Source organism: Dasypus novemcinctus, chromosome 8 (genome assembly GCF_030445035.2).
Source record: "Dasypus novemcinctus isolate mDasNov1 chromosome 8, mDasNov1.1.hap2, whole genome shotgun sequence".
Classification (NCBI taxonomy): domain Eukaryota; kingdom Metazoa; phylum Chordata; class Mammalia; order Cingulata; family Dasypodidae; genus Dasypus; species Dasypus novemcinctus.
Genome location: NC_080680.1, coordinates 25,301,071 through 25,320,911, shown reverse-complemented (window position 1 = coordinate 25,320,911; position 19,841 = coordinate 25,301,071). Strand labels below are relative to the sequence as shown.

Genomic DNA, 19,841 nt, shown 5'->3' with positions numbered 1-19,841 from the left:
CATTAATGCCTAATGCATTCTGAAATCCTCAGGTGCTGGTGTGTTGCTTGGGTATGGCGTCACTGTTCCCTTACCAAAAACAATGGACCCTTAGCTGGGATTTGCAAACCTTCTCCGTGAAGGAAGAGAACTCTGGGGTTCTAACTTCCCTGCCCCCAGGCATGGGTGGGCAGTTCTCGGAATCACCTGCAGGGCAGACAGAAGGCATAACCCCTATTCTCCATCACAGTCACCCCAGTTCTGAACACTGTTACCTTTGTAACGTGTCCCCAAGGGTGACACCTGTGATAAAATCTGATACTGAGAACTAGGTTGCTCCCAGGGAAGGGGGGAAAAAAGACACACCGCTTCAGAATTCTCTGAGAAAAAAACCTGGAAGAAGGATCAAAGAAACCACACAGAGGATCCCACGTGGACAGGGGTGAGAGACGGGGAAATCCCCTGAGGAGGTGGGTGTCTCTCTTAAGCAGAATGACGAATTATTCCTCAGCATTTGACAGCCAGAAGGTTGGCACCTGTGATCCACTTCTGCCCACTGTAAGCTCCACGTATGCCCCCTTGTAAGCTCCTTCCTTATTCCAGGGTCTTAAGATGAACCTGCTCCCGATCATCTCAACCTCTCCCCCTTCCCCCGTCTTTCCCTCCCTCCCTCCTCCTCCGCCTCTCCTCCCTCTCCTCCCCTTCTCCCTCCTCCGCCTCCCAAGTCATAAACTTGTCCTTAGCATTCGTTTGTGACTGCAGCACTTGGGTGCCTCCCGACTGGTCCCAGGGGAGCCCGAGCACCTGAGCCAGTGTTCCCCTGGTGCCGTCAGTCACCATGGCGATGTGCTGGAACCCCCGGGGGCCTTCATTCAAGGCAGAAAACACCCAGAAGGCAACCCTAGGTCAACTGTACTTGCTGGGCTCCCACCCCCTGAGGCTTGTTCAACCCTAAAAATAACAGCCTGCCAACGCCCCTGGCCAGGGCCCTGGTAGCCCCGGAACCCTTTGCACAGCCAGCAAAGAAATTCTCACCATCCCATTTAATTGAAAAGAAAGCTTAAGGAACTTAGGTAAGAAGGAAATGAGGGACGTGACAGTCAAACTGAGGTACGGGTGCTGTGAAGCTGGTGTTCCAACGCCGAGGAACTAGAGACAGTAAATGTCATTATGGATTGAATCCTGTCCCCCACCAAGACCTGTGCAAGTCTCAGTCCTGGTGCTGTGGGTACAAACCATTTTTCAAATAGGACCTTCAAAAGTATTAGTTAATCAGGGTGGGTCTTACTCCAGGGTGACTGGAGTCCTTACAAGAGAGAACATCTGAGCACAGGAGTAAGAGAGGAAGGAGACGGATGGCAGAGGCCGAGTACTGGACACAGACTGCCCGTGACTCACCACCAGAATGCCACCGACTTCAGAAAAAGCATGATCCTGCTGGTCCCTGGATTTTGAACTTGTAGCCTCCAAAGCTGTGAGACAATAACTTCCTGCTGTTTAGGCCAAACACCTGTTGTTTATAATAGCAGCCCTGGCAAACTAAGGCATATGTATAGACACACACACACACAGGTGAACACAAATATAGGAAAACATGTCCAAGGGTGCCCCCCCTATTTGACACCTACCTTCCTGGTCATAGTTATGCCCTGTCCGATAGTCTACCAGGCCCTGCCCGGCGAGCTGAGCTCAAAGCAGAGAATGTCCCGCAGCCCTTTAGGGCTTCTTATAAAACCACACCACCCAGCCCCTTTGAAAGACTCTGAGTTCCATGGTTCTTGATGGGTGCTTCATTTTGGCAGAGGCTCCCATGAGCCATGCAGCCAAGCCTTCCACCGGGGCATTTGGGAGGGAAGATGAGGACGGGCCGTGCTGCCGAGCTACCAGCCCTCCCAGGTCCAGGCAGGCCGTGCAGGTGGAGGAGGACGGAGGGCTCTGCACAGCCAAAGCCCCGCAGGCACCTCTTTGCAGCCCAGCATAACGCAGGGTGGGTGAGCCGTGGCTACTCTTACCTTGCACGATGCAGGCACCCAGGTAGGCAGCATCCGAAAAGGAGCAGAGCAGCCGACCATGGAAAATATCTCTCTTAACTTGCAGGTACAAAAGGTACCTGCAAAACAAAAGGAGAAAAAGTTGCCTGAGTTTTGGCCAATGCATGGAAGAAGTAGAGGATTATGCATGCTTTAGCCACCTGCATCACCAGGGTCCTCCCCAGCCCTGAGGAGTGACTGAGACAGGCCCAGGCCCTCCTGGAGTCAGCAGAGGCCAATTCAGAGGGGCCTTCTGATCTCAGCAAACCGGAAGCAGGTCTTATGAGCTCCCAGTGCTGGGCGGCCTCGACCTTATTGCCGAGTCACGAGAGGCACCAGGACCCTGTCACCTGCTGCTGCTGGGCCACACAGTGACAGCCACGGCCGCCATCGCCACCACCCAGTTACCTGCTGCCCAAGTTCTTTGAAAGTCTGTTTGAAGCAGAAAATGGATTCAATCAATACACCAAGATTAGCCCCATCATTTCTCAGGGGGCAGGCAGGCTCATATTAATTGATCTCCAAGAGATACGGTTATGAGGCCAAAAAACCAATGCCTTCTCAACTGGAGCTGTCATCTGCTTAGTGTCCTCTCCCTCTGTCCAGGGATTACAGACTCAAATTCCTCCGGAGGCTGGGCAAGCTTGTCAGTGAGTGAAATGAGCTGGCATACGGGGCAGAGGGGGGGCGAGATGGAAAGCAGCCATTGCCTCCGAGGGGTCAGCCACCACGGGCTCCAGCCCAGCACCAACAAGTAGCAAAGTGGGCCAGATGTGTCCAGCTTATCCAGAAAATAAGGGACCTTCAATTTATAAATGAAATCCTTTGAATTTTAAATGTTGCAACACATTCTACTTAAAAAAAAAAAAAACACAACACTGTGGTCCCAAAGCCAAAGTATATGAGGGCCCAATTTGGCCGAGGGGTCTCCAGTTTGCAACCTTCAACTCATGCTCCTTTTGTCACTCTCCATCAAGCCCTCTTCAGATTTCTTTCTTTGCTGTGTTAATTCTTTCATTCACTTCTTCAGGCCTGGGATCTCTCATTTCTGACTAAAGTAATTTTGCAGGTGTGCACATGATTCTTTCTGCAGAGGTTCTCAATCCTGACTGCACCTTACAGCCACCTGTGGGAGCTTTTCAAAATACTGTGGAGTGGGCTTCCCCCAGGCCCAATTAAATCAGGACCTGGATCCACGTAAAAACTCATATACGAATGTTCATAGCACCATTATTCCTAATAGCTAAAAAGTGGGAGCAATCCAAATGTCCATCAACTGATGAATGGATAAATGAAATGTGGTATACCTATACAAGGGAATATTATTTGGCAATAAAAATAAAGTACTGATACACAAATCAGCTACAACATGGATAAACCAAGAAAACATTTTTCTAAGTGAAAGAAGCCAAACATAAAAGGCACATAGTGTATGACCCACTCACATGAAATATACAAAATAGGTAAATCCATAGGGAGAGAAAGTGGACTGGTGGTTGCCTTGGGCTGGGGGCAGGAAGGAATGGAGCGTGACTGCCAGTGGGTATGGGGTTTCTTTTTGGAGCAATGGAAATGTTCTGGAATTAGACAATGGTGATGGGGGCATGTCTTTGTGAATATATTGAAAACCACTGAATTGTATACTTTACAAGGGTGAGTTTTATGGAATTTGAATTATATCTCAATTTTTAAAAACTGCATGAGAAAAAATATCTCGGTTCAAGCAGTTCAGCACGCCTGCACACTGGTTCTAATCTATCCATCAGAGGCAGTTTACTCAAAGTTTGCCATCCATAAACAGAAGCCCACCTTCTGGACTTAGACCAAGGGACTGAATTTTCACAAGTGTCGGAGGTTGAGTTCATGGGCACAAGTGAAGGGAGTAGTGATGTGCTCATGGGTGACACGAGTGATACTCACGGTCCGTGGAATGTTTAGAAACACTGCCCCGGCACTGTCACCCTCCCTGAACTAGGCCTAAGGCTGGTCGTCCAAGCAGCCTGGGCCCTTGAAGGAGCAGTTTGGTCCAAGTCTCTGTTAGGTCCCGTGTTTGGTCATTGAGGGAGGCTTCGGTGGACAGAATGACCCTGGCATGCACTGGATCCTGCCGCTTTGTTGCATTTACCGCAGGAACCCTCTACTCCCCCTCACTGAGATTACAGAACAGGCTGCGGTAGGCTTGAGTCCACTGCTAATGAACTTACGTACGTGGCAGAAACCAGTCTGAGACTTGCTTTCATCGTGACACTCCACCCAGCAGAGGTGGGAGAGGAGAAGCACAGCTTTCCTCTACCTTTAACTAGTTTTGGCTACCAAGTCTGCCAAAAGCTAATACTTTTTTCCTTTTTTTTTTTTTAAGGAAGTACTGGGGATCAAACCCAGGACCTCGTACAAGGGAAGCAGGCACTCAAACACTTGAGCTACATCCCCTCCCCAGAAACTAATACTCTTAAAAGTCCAAATTGCCTTAGAGCAGTGGTTCTCTAATTTCAGCATGCTTTAGAATCACCTGGAGGTCTTAAATATACACATACACACAAATTGCTGGGCCCCACCCTGGAGTTTCTGATTCAGTAAATCTGGGGCAGGGAACAAGAGTTTGCATTTATAACAAGTCCCCGGGTGACGCTGGTCTGGGACTTTCAGGTCCGTGGCCCTGGACTAGTCACAATCCCAAGGTCACACAAAAACCTGAAATTATAAAATCTTTCCTTTTTCAGGGACTGTAAACTACCAGGCCAAACATCACGAGGTTTCTTTTCTTCTTGCTGGAATGCAAACGCTGACCATAAAATCATTAGTTTCTACTTTTCGATGAGTTTAGTAGTGAAGAATAGTTTCATGTAACTACTTACTCATGAATGAGAGGTTTGGTTTCTAATCCCATAACCCAGAAATCAAGGCTGATGAAAGCTTCCTGAGAAAAGGAAATCAGCTTCCATCATATCCTGGCATTGGCCCTTGAGCATACCAATGTTGTCTGGAGATAATCATAGATGATTGTGGATCCACGGAGCCTGCTAACTGGATTCCTGTTCAGGATACTCATGTTTTAAGACAATGGCCAACAAATAATAATAATAATAATAATAATGCATCTTCCTTTTGTATTAGTCCTGCACCAAAGGATTAAGCAATGGAAATGCAAGAGGACCTGGACATAAATTATTCTACCACCATTAGTGATATTGCTTTTCTGCCGACCATGAATTTAAAGATGGTTCTTACTGGAAAAATAGAAACTAGCATACTTCTGATTGCATTCAATTGTATATGGCATTGACCAAAGCTCCAGAAATCTAAAGAATGGTAAGGTGACTGCTTAAATGGAGAGACAAAGAAAGGATGAAAATGATTTCAAATATCTATATTTTGTGAAGATTTTTGTTTTTTGCTCTTCTAAACCTGTCTTTTCTCAACATTTCTTTATTCCTAAGCAGGGTCATGAATATGTTCTGAACTTCCCATATTTTTAATTATTTTCAAATCTTAAATTAATCTTAAATAAAATAACAATATAAACAAACAAGAAAAATTAAACGTTTTCAAGTTAAAGGTTTAAATAATAAGTACCTAAAGCACTCCACAGTTTCTAAATTAGTTTTGAACTCTAAGAATTGTGTTGATTTAAAGAAACAAAACAAAACATTTTCACCCGTGCAAGGGCACAAGATGGTCGTAATTTCCTTTCCAAACAGCAAAATGTTCACAATATTCCACTATTCATTCCTTGGCTATTCAGCCAAGGGCAGGGAAATGCTAACAGATTTAATTAACAGGGGTCTAACTAGAGTTAACTAAAACTTTATATTCTTTTATTTTCAAATGATACTTTACTCAACAAAAAAGGATTCAATTTTTTATCCTTCAGACAAGATTAAAAAAGCAAACAAATGACAAAAGTGATACATTTTGGCATCTGACCAAATAATACCTGGCATTAATATTTTACTTTTTTAAAAATTTTATCTTCCTAATTACACTGGTAGCATACCGAGTGCAGGATAAATCTCAACCTCTCTCTCTTTGATTTTTTTTTTTTTTTTTTTTTTGGCTCATCAGTCCCTGGGCTATGCAGATAGCAGGAAGTGATCAAATAAATGAATAAATTATTCAAACAAAAAGTAGGCCAGGGCCCCATACTTTATGATTTCATTTATATGAAATGTCCAAAATAGGGACTCCATAGAGACAGAAAGTAGATTAGTGGTTGCAGGGGTGGGGATAAGGGGAGCTGCTTAATGGGTATGAGTGTCCTTTAACGTAATAAAAATGCTTAAGAACTAGATAGTGGTGATAGTTGTACTACATTGTGGATGTACTTAAAGGATGTACACTTTAAAATAGTTAAAGTGGTGAATTTTATAGTTTGTGAATTTTATCTCAAAAAGAAACAAAAACAAAAAACTGCAGGCCCATTGCAAAAACTAACCCTCACTTATAATGTCCGTTATCTATGTAACCCTCCTTTCCCCCACCCCCACCCCTACCCCTCCAGCACAAACTTTACTAAATGGCTGTGGGCAAGTTAATAATAGAGAACATAACCATCTGCTCACTGCAAAGTCACCTCTGCACCACCACGGTCAAGCTGTACCAGAAACCCGTGAGTAACAAGAAAGCAAAAAATCCAAGAACCCAGAACCTCCCCCCTGCAGATGATGTTCAGAGAAAACTGCATTTGCTTTTCTGTTCCATCTGCACCTATGCAGATTATTTTGATAGATGATTATACACTGGGATTTTTGTGGCCACCAAACCAGAGCTGCGCCATGAACTAAGCCTCACGACAGCTCTCCTTTCACCATCAGTGTGGCCCATCCAGGATCCTGCTCAGCAACTTCTGCCGAGGTTGTTCAAGGAAGCAAAGACTCCAGAAGGTGGAATGAATATGGCCCCAGCAGTGGGAGATGAGAAAGAAGGAGATCAGAGGGCTGGAAAATTCTGGAAGGAGAGTTGGGCTAAGAGTCTACAAATTGAGGGCAGCCAGTCATTGAGTAAGTGAAATACAGGATGACAGAAACAGTCTATTCTATCAAGTGATCTTTCCCCTCCCAGGAAAGCTTAGATGCACGACAGGCCCTATGAACTGGGACTGCACTAGCTACGAATTCGCCCGTCTCCTAAAGACAGCCATCTTCTATTTATTTTTAGCACCCTGCTATCAGATGTTTTCAGAGCGCACCTCCCCCTCATAACCACTGCTTTTTTGCGCAGTTAATTACACTCCCGATGACAACTGCTTGAAAAATCTCAAGGCAATTAAGTGTTAGAGAAACGTTCCAAGCTGAAGTGCTGCGTCCAGCACCTGCTTGGTTGAGTCGTTCGCCCTGGGCAGGAGGCAGGTGTCTCACCTGTAAGACGTGAAGGCCCTGGCTGGTTAAGGGTGCACGTTAAACATACAAACAAACAAAAAATACCTTGTGAGCTCTTCTTTAATCTTCAAGGGTTCATGTGGGTAGAATTTCACTCTAAAGCACATGGTGTATGGTGGATGAGCTGAAACATTATAAAGAAAAGGCATGAGAAAAGCAGCAAAAGACCATGGACTCAAACACACACAGGAGGGTCAGCCATGAAGCCTGACAGACTAGCTTGGGGTGGGGATGGGGGGAGGGCAGAAGGTGATTTTTCTGGAAGAAACAGATATTATGTCCAAGGAAACAAAGCTACAGCGACAACAAAACTCAAAGGAAATGTTTGACAGGACACCCAAGCGGATGCAGAATACAGACAACCTAGTCAGGGAGCCATTTTTCCATTTCACAGCTCCCCTTCAGGACTTCATTTTTCCCAAGGTCAAGGTCACAGCTCCAGATAATATTTTCTCTTCCTATTCTTCCCACCCCTTGTGACAGATAAATTGCCCATGAAGTACCATTCAGGTTTTTAGCCTAGTGAACGATTTTTTAGCCTGTGAGGTGGAAAAAGTGTCACCACACATAACTCGTTTTCTCAAAATGGTGGGTGCCTTTGAATTAGAATCAAGATTTTTTAAATGGAGCTGGCCAAGTGCAGATCCTTCTTTATAGATTTTGGAAGTATCTACCTATGGGGCTGTGGCCTGTGTGGAAATTACTACTTTTATAACTTCCTGGTTCATCTAATTCAATACTGCACTAGGCAGACTGAAATTTGGCTGAAGCTTATGATTCTAGAATGTTCTAATTGCATCAAACATTCAGAACTCAACGATCAGCTAATAGTACTCTGCAGGATTTCCTTCATTCCAAAACACCATCCATAAGACAACTACTGACCTGCAATATTAATCTAATAAATGTACTCAAATGTAGTAAAATGAATTTAGATTTCAGTTAACTTATAAAACTCAAGGAAATATGGTTGTTAGTATGATTATTTCTATGCATCTGACATACCCACTTAGTTTTTATCTTTGTATCAGTATAGTTATTTGGGATCAGCATCCGATTCTCTTCGAACTTCTGCTTCATGATAAGCAGGGGTTAAATCACCAGTCAAACTTACAATGTCTGGGCTATTCTGAACAAATTCTTCATGTAGAAAGTGCTTTTGCAACAAAAATGAATGTATAATGAGGCTACTTTAATATGGAAAAGAAATACACTTAAAAATAACTCGATAGAAAGAATTCAAATCACAAGAAACACTCTGACATCTTACTGGTCATCTCAGCAGAGGAAAACTGATTAAACACACATATTGACACACACACACAAGATAAATCTGAGTTTTTTCCCATTTAATGTCTTTCCTTGCCCACCAGGGACTAGCTTATTTCTTAACTGAGTTGGTTGCTCCTAATCTGTGTATTCCCTAGATTTAAGAAAGGGGACACCTTTCTAGAGCACAAAGAGAAAATGGGCACCCCCTATACAGCGAAGAAACAGTAGAAAATGCAAATGATTCTCAAGTTATTTGTCATTCATAAAATCTAGAAATTCAGTTTTAACTCTAAATATGTGCATCTTTACACATCCCCCAGATACCTTCAAATTTCTTTAAATCACTACCCTTAAAGTGTTAACACTAATGATTTCTTAAATCATAAAACCCCTGGGTTGTCTTTAATAGAAGAGAAGAAGAGAGCAAAAGATGGGGATGGCATGAAAAGAGAAGGAATCTTCTCATTTTCTTCCTCCCGCTCGCTCTCTTTCTCTCTCTCCCTTGCTTTTATTCATGTCCTCGAAATTAACACATGTTCAAGCACACTCAATGAAGAAATGTAGTTAGGTAGGTAAGTAGGCAGGGAGGGAAGAAGGGGTGAAGCAGGCAGGCAGGCAGATAATTGAGTCATCCCCTTCAATTGCCTTCACTTTGTCTCTAGTCTTGCCCTTCTGTTCTTCAGGTCTTCACCCCACTTCACCCCCAAATTCTCCAACCTTTGTTAAGAACTTTGTCTACATTTTTCCAACTCCTCTACATTCCTCGCGCGAATGTTTGCAAACATAATTACCTATGTGGAGTGATTTTTAAAATCATTTATTCTTACAAAATGAGATCATACTATATATGTTTCTCTTGATTTTCTCACTTAATTCTCTTTCCTGGCCATCCATCTAGGAATTTAGAGGTTTAACTCATTCTTATAATAGCTGCATATTAGTTCATATTATGGATACATCAGAATCTATTTTTTTAGTGGCTTAACACGACATGCATTTGTGAAGAGAATATAGTTCAATGGTTGAGCACCTGCTTCCCATCTACAAGGTCCTGGGTTCAAGCCCTGGTACAGCTCTGAAATAACAAAACAAAAAAAAAACACTTATTTATTTTTACCATCTCACAATTTCTATGGGCCAGGAATCTGGCCTTGGCATAGCAGGTCATTTGCTCAAGGTCTCACAAAACTGTAATTAAGGTGTCAGCCAGGCTGCGTTCATTTCTGGAGGTCAGGGTCCTCTTCTAAGCTCTGGATACCCAGAACTTACTCAATTATTCCCTATTAACTACCATTCAGGTTGTTTTCACATTTTTTCAGTTCAAACAATTCCATAATATACACACATCCTTGTATATAGAGACCCCTAAGTAACTGTATTTTTATTTCTATAATACAGACTCCCAAAATTTGAATTGTTGGGTCAATAGGTATTAGAAAAACATTTTCAGGGGAACAGAAAAATAGAATCAGAATATTGACTGGGGAAAGGAGGATTACAGAAGGGGCTCCCACACTAGAGCTGTCATTTTCTCTTCCACCTTGTCAGTGTATCTGGTTACCATGCCCTAGGCTAGTTCCAATAAATATCTGAGAGCATCAAATACAAACCAGGACTTGACTTTTTCCTGAGAGCGCAGGCAGCGAGATCCAGAAACAACACCCCAGGTGGCCATCTTTCAATATCTCTGACTATAGGTGGCCATCTTAGTATACCTTTGACTACAGACCGCCATCTTGGAATACCTCTGACCTTAGGAAGTCCTCCAGAGGCTCCTGAAAGGTCTAATGCTTCTCCCACACAGAAAGTACTCTGTCATTTTAAGTCAGCACTCATGGTCTTCTGAGTCTTCTCTAAAATAATCTTTCCCAGTCCTTTCAACTGCCTCTCACTTGAAACAGTTTTGAATACCCTCACACTCTGGTCCCTCTACTCTGTGTACAATTTTGTCTCCTTTGGGCTTCCTTAAAAGTGTGGACCCAGGAGCAGCCACCACATTAGTATAGATGAAAGGAACATTATTCTGGACATAATTGTTGCTTCCCCTCAATAGCCTCATCTCAGTGTTTCAATGACCCTGAGTTTACAATAGACCAAAACTCTTCATTCCTTTCATATACTCTTCATTCCTTTTTCTGAGTGCTAAGCCATGCAGAAAAAGCCACAAAGTTCCTAATATCTCCTTGTATACAAATTTATATTAATTCCAAGTCACGCTAAGGAATGCTTCTTTACAGGGTTGGAACAGGCTGAAAAGAGAAAGTTCTGGGTTTTTTAAAATGTTGATCTAGGTATGGAGGACAAGATTCATGATGGTATACACCTATATATCTTGGCCAGCATTTTATACCCAGAGATAATACTGATAAAATACTGAGTCTTTGTTTATTTGGTTGAGTGAGTGAATGAATGAATGAATGAATGAATGAATGAATGAAGAAATGAACAATGAGCCCTAACCTTTGAGGCCGATACCAAGGAGAATAGCCAAGTTCTGCCATCACACTCATCCCTTGGGAGTCAACATACTGATTTAGAAGATTCATGGTCTCTGTTACCATGGCAATTCCTAGGATTTATATTTTGAAAATCTTTAGTCTTATATCATAAACTCTAGTCCTGTCCCTCAACATCTGGAACAAATTCAGGGATACTGAAGTTGGTTAAAATAGCTGCACCAGAGGGGGAATTAACTAATTCAATCAATAAACATTTCTTGAGCACTTACTAGGTACCAGGTACTGTTTTAGATATTGAACAAGTAAAAGCCACAAACAGACAAAAATCCAGCCCTCATGGAGCAACATATTCTGGTGGAATAATCAGGTATGAGACCAAAATAGAGAGCTGATGTGGCTCAAACCATTGAGCTCCTGCTTCCTACACTGGGTTTGGCTGCCAGTGCCTCCTAAAAAAAACAAAACAAACAAGCAAATACAAACTGAAAAAACAACCCACGGGAGCCGATGTGGCTCACTGGCTGAGTGCCAGCTTCCTACCTACAAGGTCCCAGGTTCAATCCCTGGCCCCCAGTACCATAAAAAAATAAATAAATGAATGAATAAATCATATGTGATATCAGAAGGCCATGAATGCTCTGGAGAAGAAAAAAGCAGAAAGGGCTTAAGAGGTAAAAGGCACCCCCAACTCTGTTATCTCTATTCCCTCTTCTCACCCCAGCTCTGACCAAATCCTTGAAGGTAAGAATGACTCTCTTTATTACCTTCTAGAAAACCAAGTAAGGGGAGGAACACAACCATTTAAAATTTTAAGCCATTAAATAAGGAAATGGGGAAAACCAATGTGATCCTTAGCCCCAAATGTGGTGGCAGTGGGCTTGGGGACAGAAGCCCCAGACTGGGTCACTGGCACGCACCCACACCAGCTGTTGAATTGCTGAGAAAGGAGCCTTCCAGTTCTGACCTGGAAGCTGGCGTTTACTCCTTTGGGACATGTTTAAGGTCAGAAATTCCCTTATAGAGACGTCTCTCTCCTCCTCCAAGTTGCTACGTGTCACTGCTCCATTCCAGATTCCACGTCTCCTTTATCTTAAGTCACAGGGAAAAGGGGATGGGGTAAAGGATGGTTCTTCTCTGTGCCAAATATGTGGCAGAGAATCAGCAGGTAGTGAAGGAGCAAGAAGCACCTGGCATGAAGGTAACTCTTGAGCACTAAAAAACACACCCTGGACTGGGGTTCTCCCCCAACAGTGTCATCATGAACAGTCACAGTGGGGCTTTACTAGACAGGGCATCAGAATTGCCCCACAGGAGGATACTGGGTCAGCCATCTCTACTGCTGGTACTAAGGTTTCAGCATCTGTGACAAGGACCTCCAAACCCACCCAGGGATGAGCCCCTGGGTTTTACAACTAGACTTCCAAGAGTAACATTACACAAGCCACCTAACTTCTTGCTCTGGAAGAAGGGATGGTACCAGCCACCAAGCCTACCACACAGAAGTGTCTGAATGGATCCCATAAAGGTTTTTTGTTGTTGTTGTTTTGTTTAATTTTTTTGAGGTGCCAGGTCTGGGGATTGAACCCAGGACCTTGTGTATGGGAAGTCGGCACTCAACCACTGAGCCACCTTGGCTCCACCATGAGGTCTTAAAACGTACACCATGGGCACTCTCTAAATGCAAGTTTTTGGTTTGTTGGGATAAACAATCCTCCGAGAAAAAGAGAAGGAAAGGGGAAGGAGAAAATGAGAGGGAGGAGGGGAGAAGACTGAATGGAACTTAACAACTCAGCTCAACAGCTAAAAACCATTTACTCAGCCATCTATGTGCTAAAAACAGAGTAGACCACTGAGTAGCAGAGAAGGGGGAAAATGCACAAATCCACTTAAAATGCTAGACTCCTGTGATCGCCCTGAGAACAGCAGGGCTCCTTGCTTGCAGCTGTCTGTTACCTGCCAGACAGCCTTGGGGAGACCAAGCAACTCCAGCAGCAGCTCAGGTGGCCCTTTGTGACGCCAGTGGCCCCCTGGGGTAGTTACCATTTTGGTAGTTTGTTAACACTGAGAGCACAGGGAGAGTCACAGCCATTTATAAAGCAGAGACAGACTTTCTCATCTCCACTTTGAGACCTTGCCCAGAAATGAGTCTGGGGATAGGTAAGGATTAGTTGCGCAGGCTCCTGGGTGACATGAAGTAAACAAAAATGGCGATCTATTTTTAACCGTCAACTTTTCTCAGATCTTTTTAGAAACAAAATAGGATTTTTTGAGAGAGAAATATCACTTAGCTTTTCTTAAAATGAAGGAAGTCATTCTCCAAACATCAGAAAGAACCACAGGAAAAAAATAAAGTAAAATAACTTCAGGAATATACATATCAATTCATAACTTTTCTCAATACATTCTGGCTCATGGCTGTGACAAATTCCCACCCAATCTCCTTAAAACAGGAGTCCAGGAACAGAGCCCTTGGGTCTGGCAGATTTTAGGGCTATTCCTATACCTAGAATATGTTTCCCTAGTGCCTCTCTCCTCTGAGACTCTATTGGAGGAAAAAAGTGATCAATTTGCCAGACTGTGGGAATATTTTGCAAAGGGCTTGAGGTTGCAGGCGGGACCTCTAACACACTGCAAACGTGAGGATTGCTTTCCAAAGACCCTAAGTAGGTTTTAGGAGCTCCCAGCCGTTCAGTACAACTGATGCCTTTTTCTTCTTAACCAAATGAACATTCTCCCTCCTGTGTCTTTCTGGGGTACAGCACATCCCCACATCCCTGTTGTGCAAATAATATGCACCTATAGTATGCATGGCGACACTAATGTGTTCATCCAGACTGCCTTCTATAATGAAACCACTCAGGAGACCAAATATTTATGCATTTGTACAAAATGACACTGGAGCACCAAAAGGGCAGAATATTACTCACTTAAGAGACTCTAACGTTTGGGATATTTTAAATGGGCCAGCCATGGAAAACTTAGACAACATGAATGACTGCTTGCTTCTCATTAGAAGTGACATTCATCATTCAACAGCTGGTACTATCATCATCATCAACAACAGCGATCGTTCCACCATCACTCTTTCACAGAAATAACCAGCAGCCTCCACGTCACCACAGGAACTGTGTTCCCTCGACTTCCAAAGCAGAGGTTTTTTAAAAAATGCATCTAGCTCATTCTCCTGCCGTAATTCTCTCTTAAGCTTTTATCACACCCACAGAGGCACACACACAGAATGAAGACATGCTGTAAGAACTCTCTTAGGGGACACTGGATGCTGAGCAGTTCCTGACCAGTACTCCTTCTCTCGATTCTCTACGCCTGTTCAGAAGTTCTGTCGGGGACTTGGGTGGCCAATGCGGTGAATCTCAAAGTCAGCATTCGGACAACTTGCTGTGGCCAAACAAAAAACCCTCAGCCTCCATTTCCTCATTTATAAAATGGGAATAATCATGGAACGAGCCACGGAAAAGAGGGGTCGGCACACTTTCTCCATAAAGGGCCCAAGTGTCAGCATTTTCGGCTTGGCAGGCCACAGGATGTCTTGCCTCACTCAGCTGTTGTAGGGCGAAACCAGCCAAGTGTACCACGGAAAGAAATGGGAGTGTCTGCATTCCCACAAAATTTCCTATCATTTTCATGTTATGAAATAGTCGTCTTCTTTTGTTTGGTTTGGTATTTTTTTTAATTCCAACCATTTAAAAATGTGACACCTATTCCTAGCCCATGGGTCATACAAAAACAGATGGCAGGCCAAGTACAGCCCATAGGCCAGAGGGTGCTGGCCCCTGATAGAAAGGGCAGTGAGGATTACATAAGTCAGTGGCTCAAAGCACTCAGCAGACTTCCCGAGACCCAAGTACTCAACCCAGAGTAGCTATTATTAATCTAACGTGCAAAGAAGAAACTGACAAGGTTGAGGCAGGCCCATCAACTGGACATGATTTGTCTCGGTTGAAGAAATAAGAGGGGAGACTATCATTTCTCATGAAAGTGGAGAAGAACGTTAGATCTCTTTTGGTGGGCATGAAATAAGTACATATTATATATTTGGCAGTCTGGAGCTAAAGACTAACTTGGCTTGCTGAGCCTGAAGTGCAGTGACCTGAGAATTTAAGCCCAAAAAAGAAAAATAGTTAGCAAGGGTACATGAGCCTGCAGCAAGAAATCTGGGCACCTGCTTGCTGCTGATGTTGCATAACTAACTGGACCCGCAGAAGTCATGCTGGTGGGTGTAAATCTATTAGGAATAATAACAGCCACATTCAATGACTTATATAACTTTGTACCGATCGGATTTTTCACCATAAAATTATATCCAAAAGTAAGGCATTGCAAAGGATTTCCAGTCAAATGGGATCAGCTATGAATAAGGCTTTCCTGCCTACTTGATCCACATTTGAATCACCTGTTATTCATCTACCAGACATGAAACCTCTTGGGCCATCATAGTTGTCTTTCAGACATTTATGTTGCCAGCACACAAAGTTTTGAATCACATGGCCCAAACAACACAGGCACTCGGGTCTAAGGGAAGAAGGAAGCCCTGGAAGTATCGCCCCAGGGATAGAAAAGCTGTCCCCAAGAGAAACACCTTCCCTTATACTTTCTCTACTACTTCTTTTTTTTTTTTTTTTTTTTTTAAAGATTTATTTATTTTATTTAATTTCCCCCCCCTCCCCTGGTTGTCTGTTCTTGGTGTCTATTTGCTGCGTCTTGTTTCTTTGTCCGCTTCTGTTGTCGTCAGCGGCACGGGAAGTGTGGGCGGCGCCATTCCTGGGCAGGCTGCTCTTTCTCTTCACGCTGGGCGGCTTTCCTCACGGGCACACTCCTTGCGCGTGGGGCTCTCACACGGGGGACACCCTTGCGTGGCACGGCACTCCTTGCACGCATCAGCACTGCACATGGCCAGCTCCACACGGGTCAAGGAGGCCCGGGATTTGAACCGCGGACCTCCCATGTGGTAGACGGACGCCCTAACCACTGGGCCAAAGTCCGTTTCCCTCTCTACTACTTCTTGATATTTCCCTCTCTTCCCAAGAAAGAAAAGAGCTGAGTCCCCACGGAAGCTCAAGGGCCTACCATTGTATTCCATCAAGATATTGTCAACATTGCTGCAACTACAGCATAAGGATCAGGTTAAAAATTAGAATTTTGTGGCTTGCCAAACTATACATCATTTACGATGGAACACGATGAAATTAAGTTATTCTGTCATTAATATCATTGCCATTATTTTTCCCATATTGATAAATAAAGAGCATAACATGGGAAACTATTTATAGGTCCAAATTGCATTGACTTTCTGAGGGACATTATTGATGAAACAGTTCATACTGAGAGAAAAAGAGGTGCCTGGCTCCATCTCCTGAACCATCAGTAGAATAAGAGAAAACTGGTGTTAGTTCCAAACCTGGAAGATTTCTGAGACCCTCTGTGAATTAAACAAAAAATCCCAGCTGCTTTTCCCAAAAAAGAGCACTGGGAAGATGAAAACTGGAGAGAGCAAAAACAAACAAAGTAAACCATACCAACTGGGGACTGAGCATTATTTGATTTACATAATGAATTTTCTTCAGTTGTGTGTTTTGCTTTGTTTTTTTTAAAACTGGGCTCCTTCCACCTGCTCCCTAAAAGGAGCACCTCTGGGGGAATGGATGTGGCACAAGCAGTTGAGCACCTGCTTCCCACATGAAAGGTTCCCAGTGCCTCCTAAAAAAAAACAAAAGAAAAAACCAACCCAGGAGAGCCAATGTGGCTCAGTGCTTGAGCACCAGTTTCCCACATTCGAAGCCCGGGTACAATCTCCAGTCCCTGGTACCTAAAAAAAAAAAAGCACTTCAATTCTACTCCACAAGCACCAAAAGCATTTATTAGGAAGTGACTGCTTGCTTATGGCCTTGTATTAAGCCATGGCCCCAATGAAGAAACCTCCCAAACTAAAGACTAGAGATATGATCAGACATATATGTCCATGAACGATGACAATGGAATAGGCTGCCCCAACAGGTCCAGAGAATGGGGTTATTGTCACTGTGGGTTTTAGGAGAAGTAAAATGTGTGACGCTTTCCTGTCAAAAAGCACATGATCAAGTTCAGCAAAAAACAACTCCTACATAAAGGGGGGACTACTGAGCCACCAAACAAAGGCATGAAGGTCACCCAAAAAGTAAACACAAGTACTGAGGACTACGGGAGGTCTGAGAGGGGGTTGCTCAACATGGGCGAGCAATTGGAAGGACAAATGGGGTTGGGAGTCAGGCCTCCAACCTGGTCTCATGAATGCTATGAAACTTGTGGCTTTCCTCCTTCTGTTCTTTGCACCAGAGCAAAATCTACCCTATTGGCATTCTCTGTCACTCGCAGAACAAGATCTCTTTCCTATTGACGAAATCGTCCAGCATAAGGGAGCTCTCAGTTAGATAAGCCCCAAGGGGGAGGCTGGAGAGCTGAGGTACACCTCTGACCATCAGAGTCAGACACTGCACAGTCATCTCAGGCTTCCAGGAAGAGGCATCGTAACTTCTGGGAAGGAGCAGTGCAGACACCAGCCAACACCTTAACTCAATATTGCTGTTAGGTCTGAGTCAAATCTCTGTATTAAGCGGAGGTTGGGAGAACTTCCCCACCCTGATTTGCCCGCAGAAGCCATTTCCAGGCACCCTGCCCCTCCAGGGTGCTTGGCAGCAGTACAGAGCCTGGCAAATAGAGCAAGAATAAGCTCTTTGCCACCCTGCTGAGCTAATCACACCTCAGGCAGGCACCAGGCAGGATTAAGAGGAAAGCCTGTTTAGAAGAATAAGTGGGCTTTCTTTCATCTAGGTCTCTATTTTTACAATATCTGCTTAAAGCAGAATGCATTCCGATTTCTTTTTCTCTCATTGCTGCTTGATTTTTGCATAAAGTTTTGCCTCCTTTTGTTCATTTCCCCTTTTTTATTATCAAGTGATATATGAATATATTCTCATTGTAAAAGTCTGAGTAAAATATAACTCTATATAATAAAACGTGAAAGCCTCATTTCTCTCTATCCCACTCTCTTCCCCAGAGGTTAGCACAGTTTCGTGTCTATCTTTCCAGTCCTTTTTCTATGCACTTATAGATTCATATAAAAACCATCTTCTTACTTTCATATAAATGGATCATTTATGTGGTATTCTTATTTGCTTTTTTAAAAAACTCAACAATATATCTAATAAATCCTTCCATGACAATAATACATTTCTGCTCCATCTTTATAAATGACTGCATGTTTTCCACATAAATTATTTAGCCTTGTCAAAATTGCTAGGCTTTTCATTGTTTCCAGTTTTCAGTGTCATAGACAATGCTGCAATGGACATCCTTGCATAATATATACTAAGGCTTGCATAAATGTTGCCTTAAATATATTCATAGAAATGTACTTGTTGGATTAACAGGCATAAGCATTTTTAATCTTGGCAGATACAACCAAATTTCCCTCCAAAAGAGCATTACCCGTTCATATACTCCCACCAAAAATGTTTTTCTCATTCTCCTCTTCAACACTAGATATCAATATTTGTTATTTTCTCAGTATAATAAAAATATCTTATTTTAATATGCATTTTCATCATTTCTAGTAATGACGTTGAACATCTTTTTTATTTTTTTTCTGTTTATTGGTCATTTTTAAAAATTCCTTTATCTCTTTTGCACATTTTTCTACTGAGTTGCTTATCTTTTGGTGTGTAGCATCATACTTCATATATTCTGCATATTACCACTCTGTTACATAGCTTGCAAATGTTCTTCCCATTATTATGCTCATGCTTTAATGTCTTTACAGTTCATTTAATATTCATTCATTTACCAGACATTTATTGAGAATCTAGTCTGTGCAGTGAACAAATCATATATTCTGATACAAAAAGTCAGCATTTTGCTTTGTTGCTTCTGGATTTTATGTTTTCTTTAAGATATCCTGTCAGAATTATAAAATTAAGTTCCTAAATTTTTACCTAAACCTCTATAGACTATTAAATACATTGTTTTATGGTTTTGTTTTTTTTTCCATTCATCTGGAATTAACCCCACATATAGTGTAGAGTATGTATTTACCTTTTTTTTCTCTCTCTCTCTCAAGTGGAAATGCAGCTATCCAAAAATCATGCCTTGAATAATCTATCTTTCCAATCTCATATATGAAATACGATGGTACTTCATTTAACAGTTTCTTTATAGGCAATCTATACCTGAGTACTCTTAAAAAAGGAGGGGTTCTGGCAGGGACAACAGCAGTAGAGAGGAGCAAGGCTTGAAGCTGGAGATTTATATTTTGGAAGGTTTTTTAACTACAAATTCAATTGTGTTAGTAAACTATCTAAGTTATGTATTTCATATTGGGCAAGTTTGGATAATTTGTGGTTTTTGAGAGAATGTTCATTTATCTAAGCTGTCAAATATATTGCATAGACTTGTTCTGTGGGGTCTGTAGTGATATCCCCTCTTTCATTCCTAATATTGGTAATGTTTCTTCTCTTCTTTTTTCTTTATCAGTCTTGCTAGAGGATCATTGATTTTCTTGATCTTTTCAAAGACCAGCTTTTATTTTGATTGATTTTCTGTATAGTGTATTGGTAAATGCAACAACTTGGAGGAATCTGAATCATTATGCTGAGGGAAATAAGCCAGTCTCAAAAGATTGCATACTTATGATTCCATTTGTATGACATTCTCAAAGACAAAACTGTACAGCAGAG

The 19,841-nt window shown here is 42.6% G+C and overlaps 1 protein-coding gene across 2 annotated transcripts in view; it reads right to left on the bottom strand.

Moving 5' to 3' along the window:
• FRMD3 (FERM domain containing 3) overlaps positions 1-19,841 on the bottom strand; it is a 293,104-nt gene that overhangs the window by 107,804 nt on the left and 165,459 nt on the right. For both annotated transcript variants that reach the window (XM_004449475.5, XM_004449476.5), the window contains exons 4-5: positions 7,430-7,508; positions 1,992-2,089 (exon numbers count right to left, since the gene is read on the bottom strand). In XM_004449475.5, the coding sequence (XP_004449532.1) occupies positions 1,992-2,089; positions 7,430-7,508 (177 nt within the window). The remainder of the gene's footprint in view (positions 1-1,991; positions 2,090-7,429; positions 7,509-19,841) is intronic.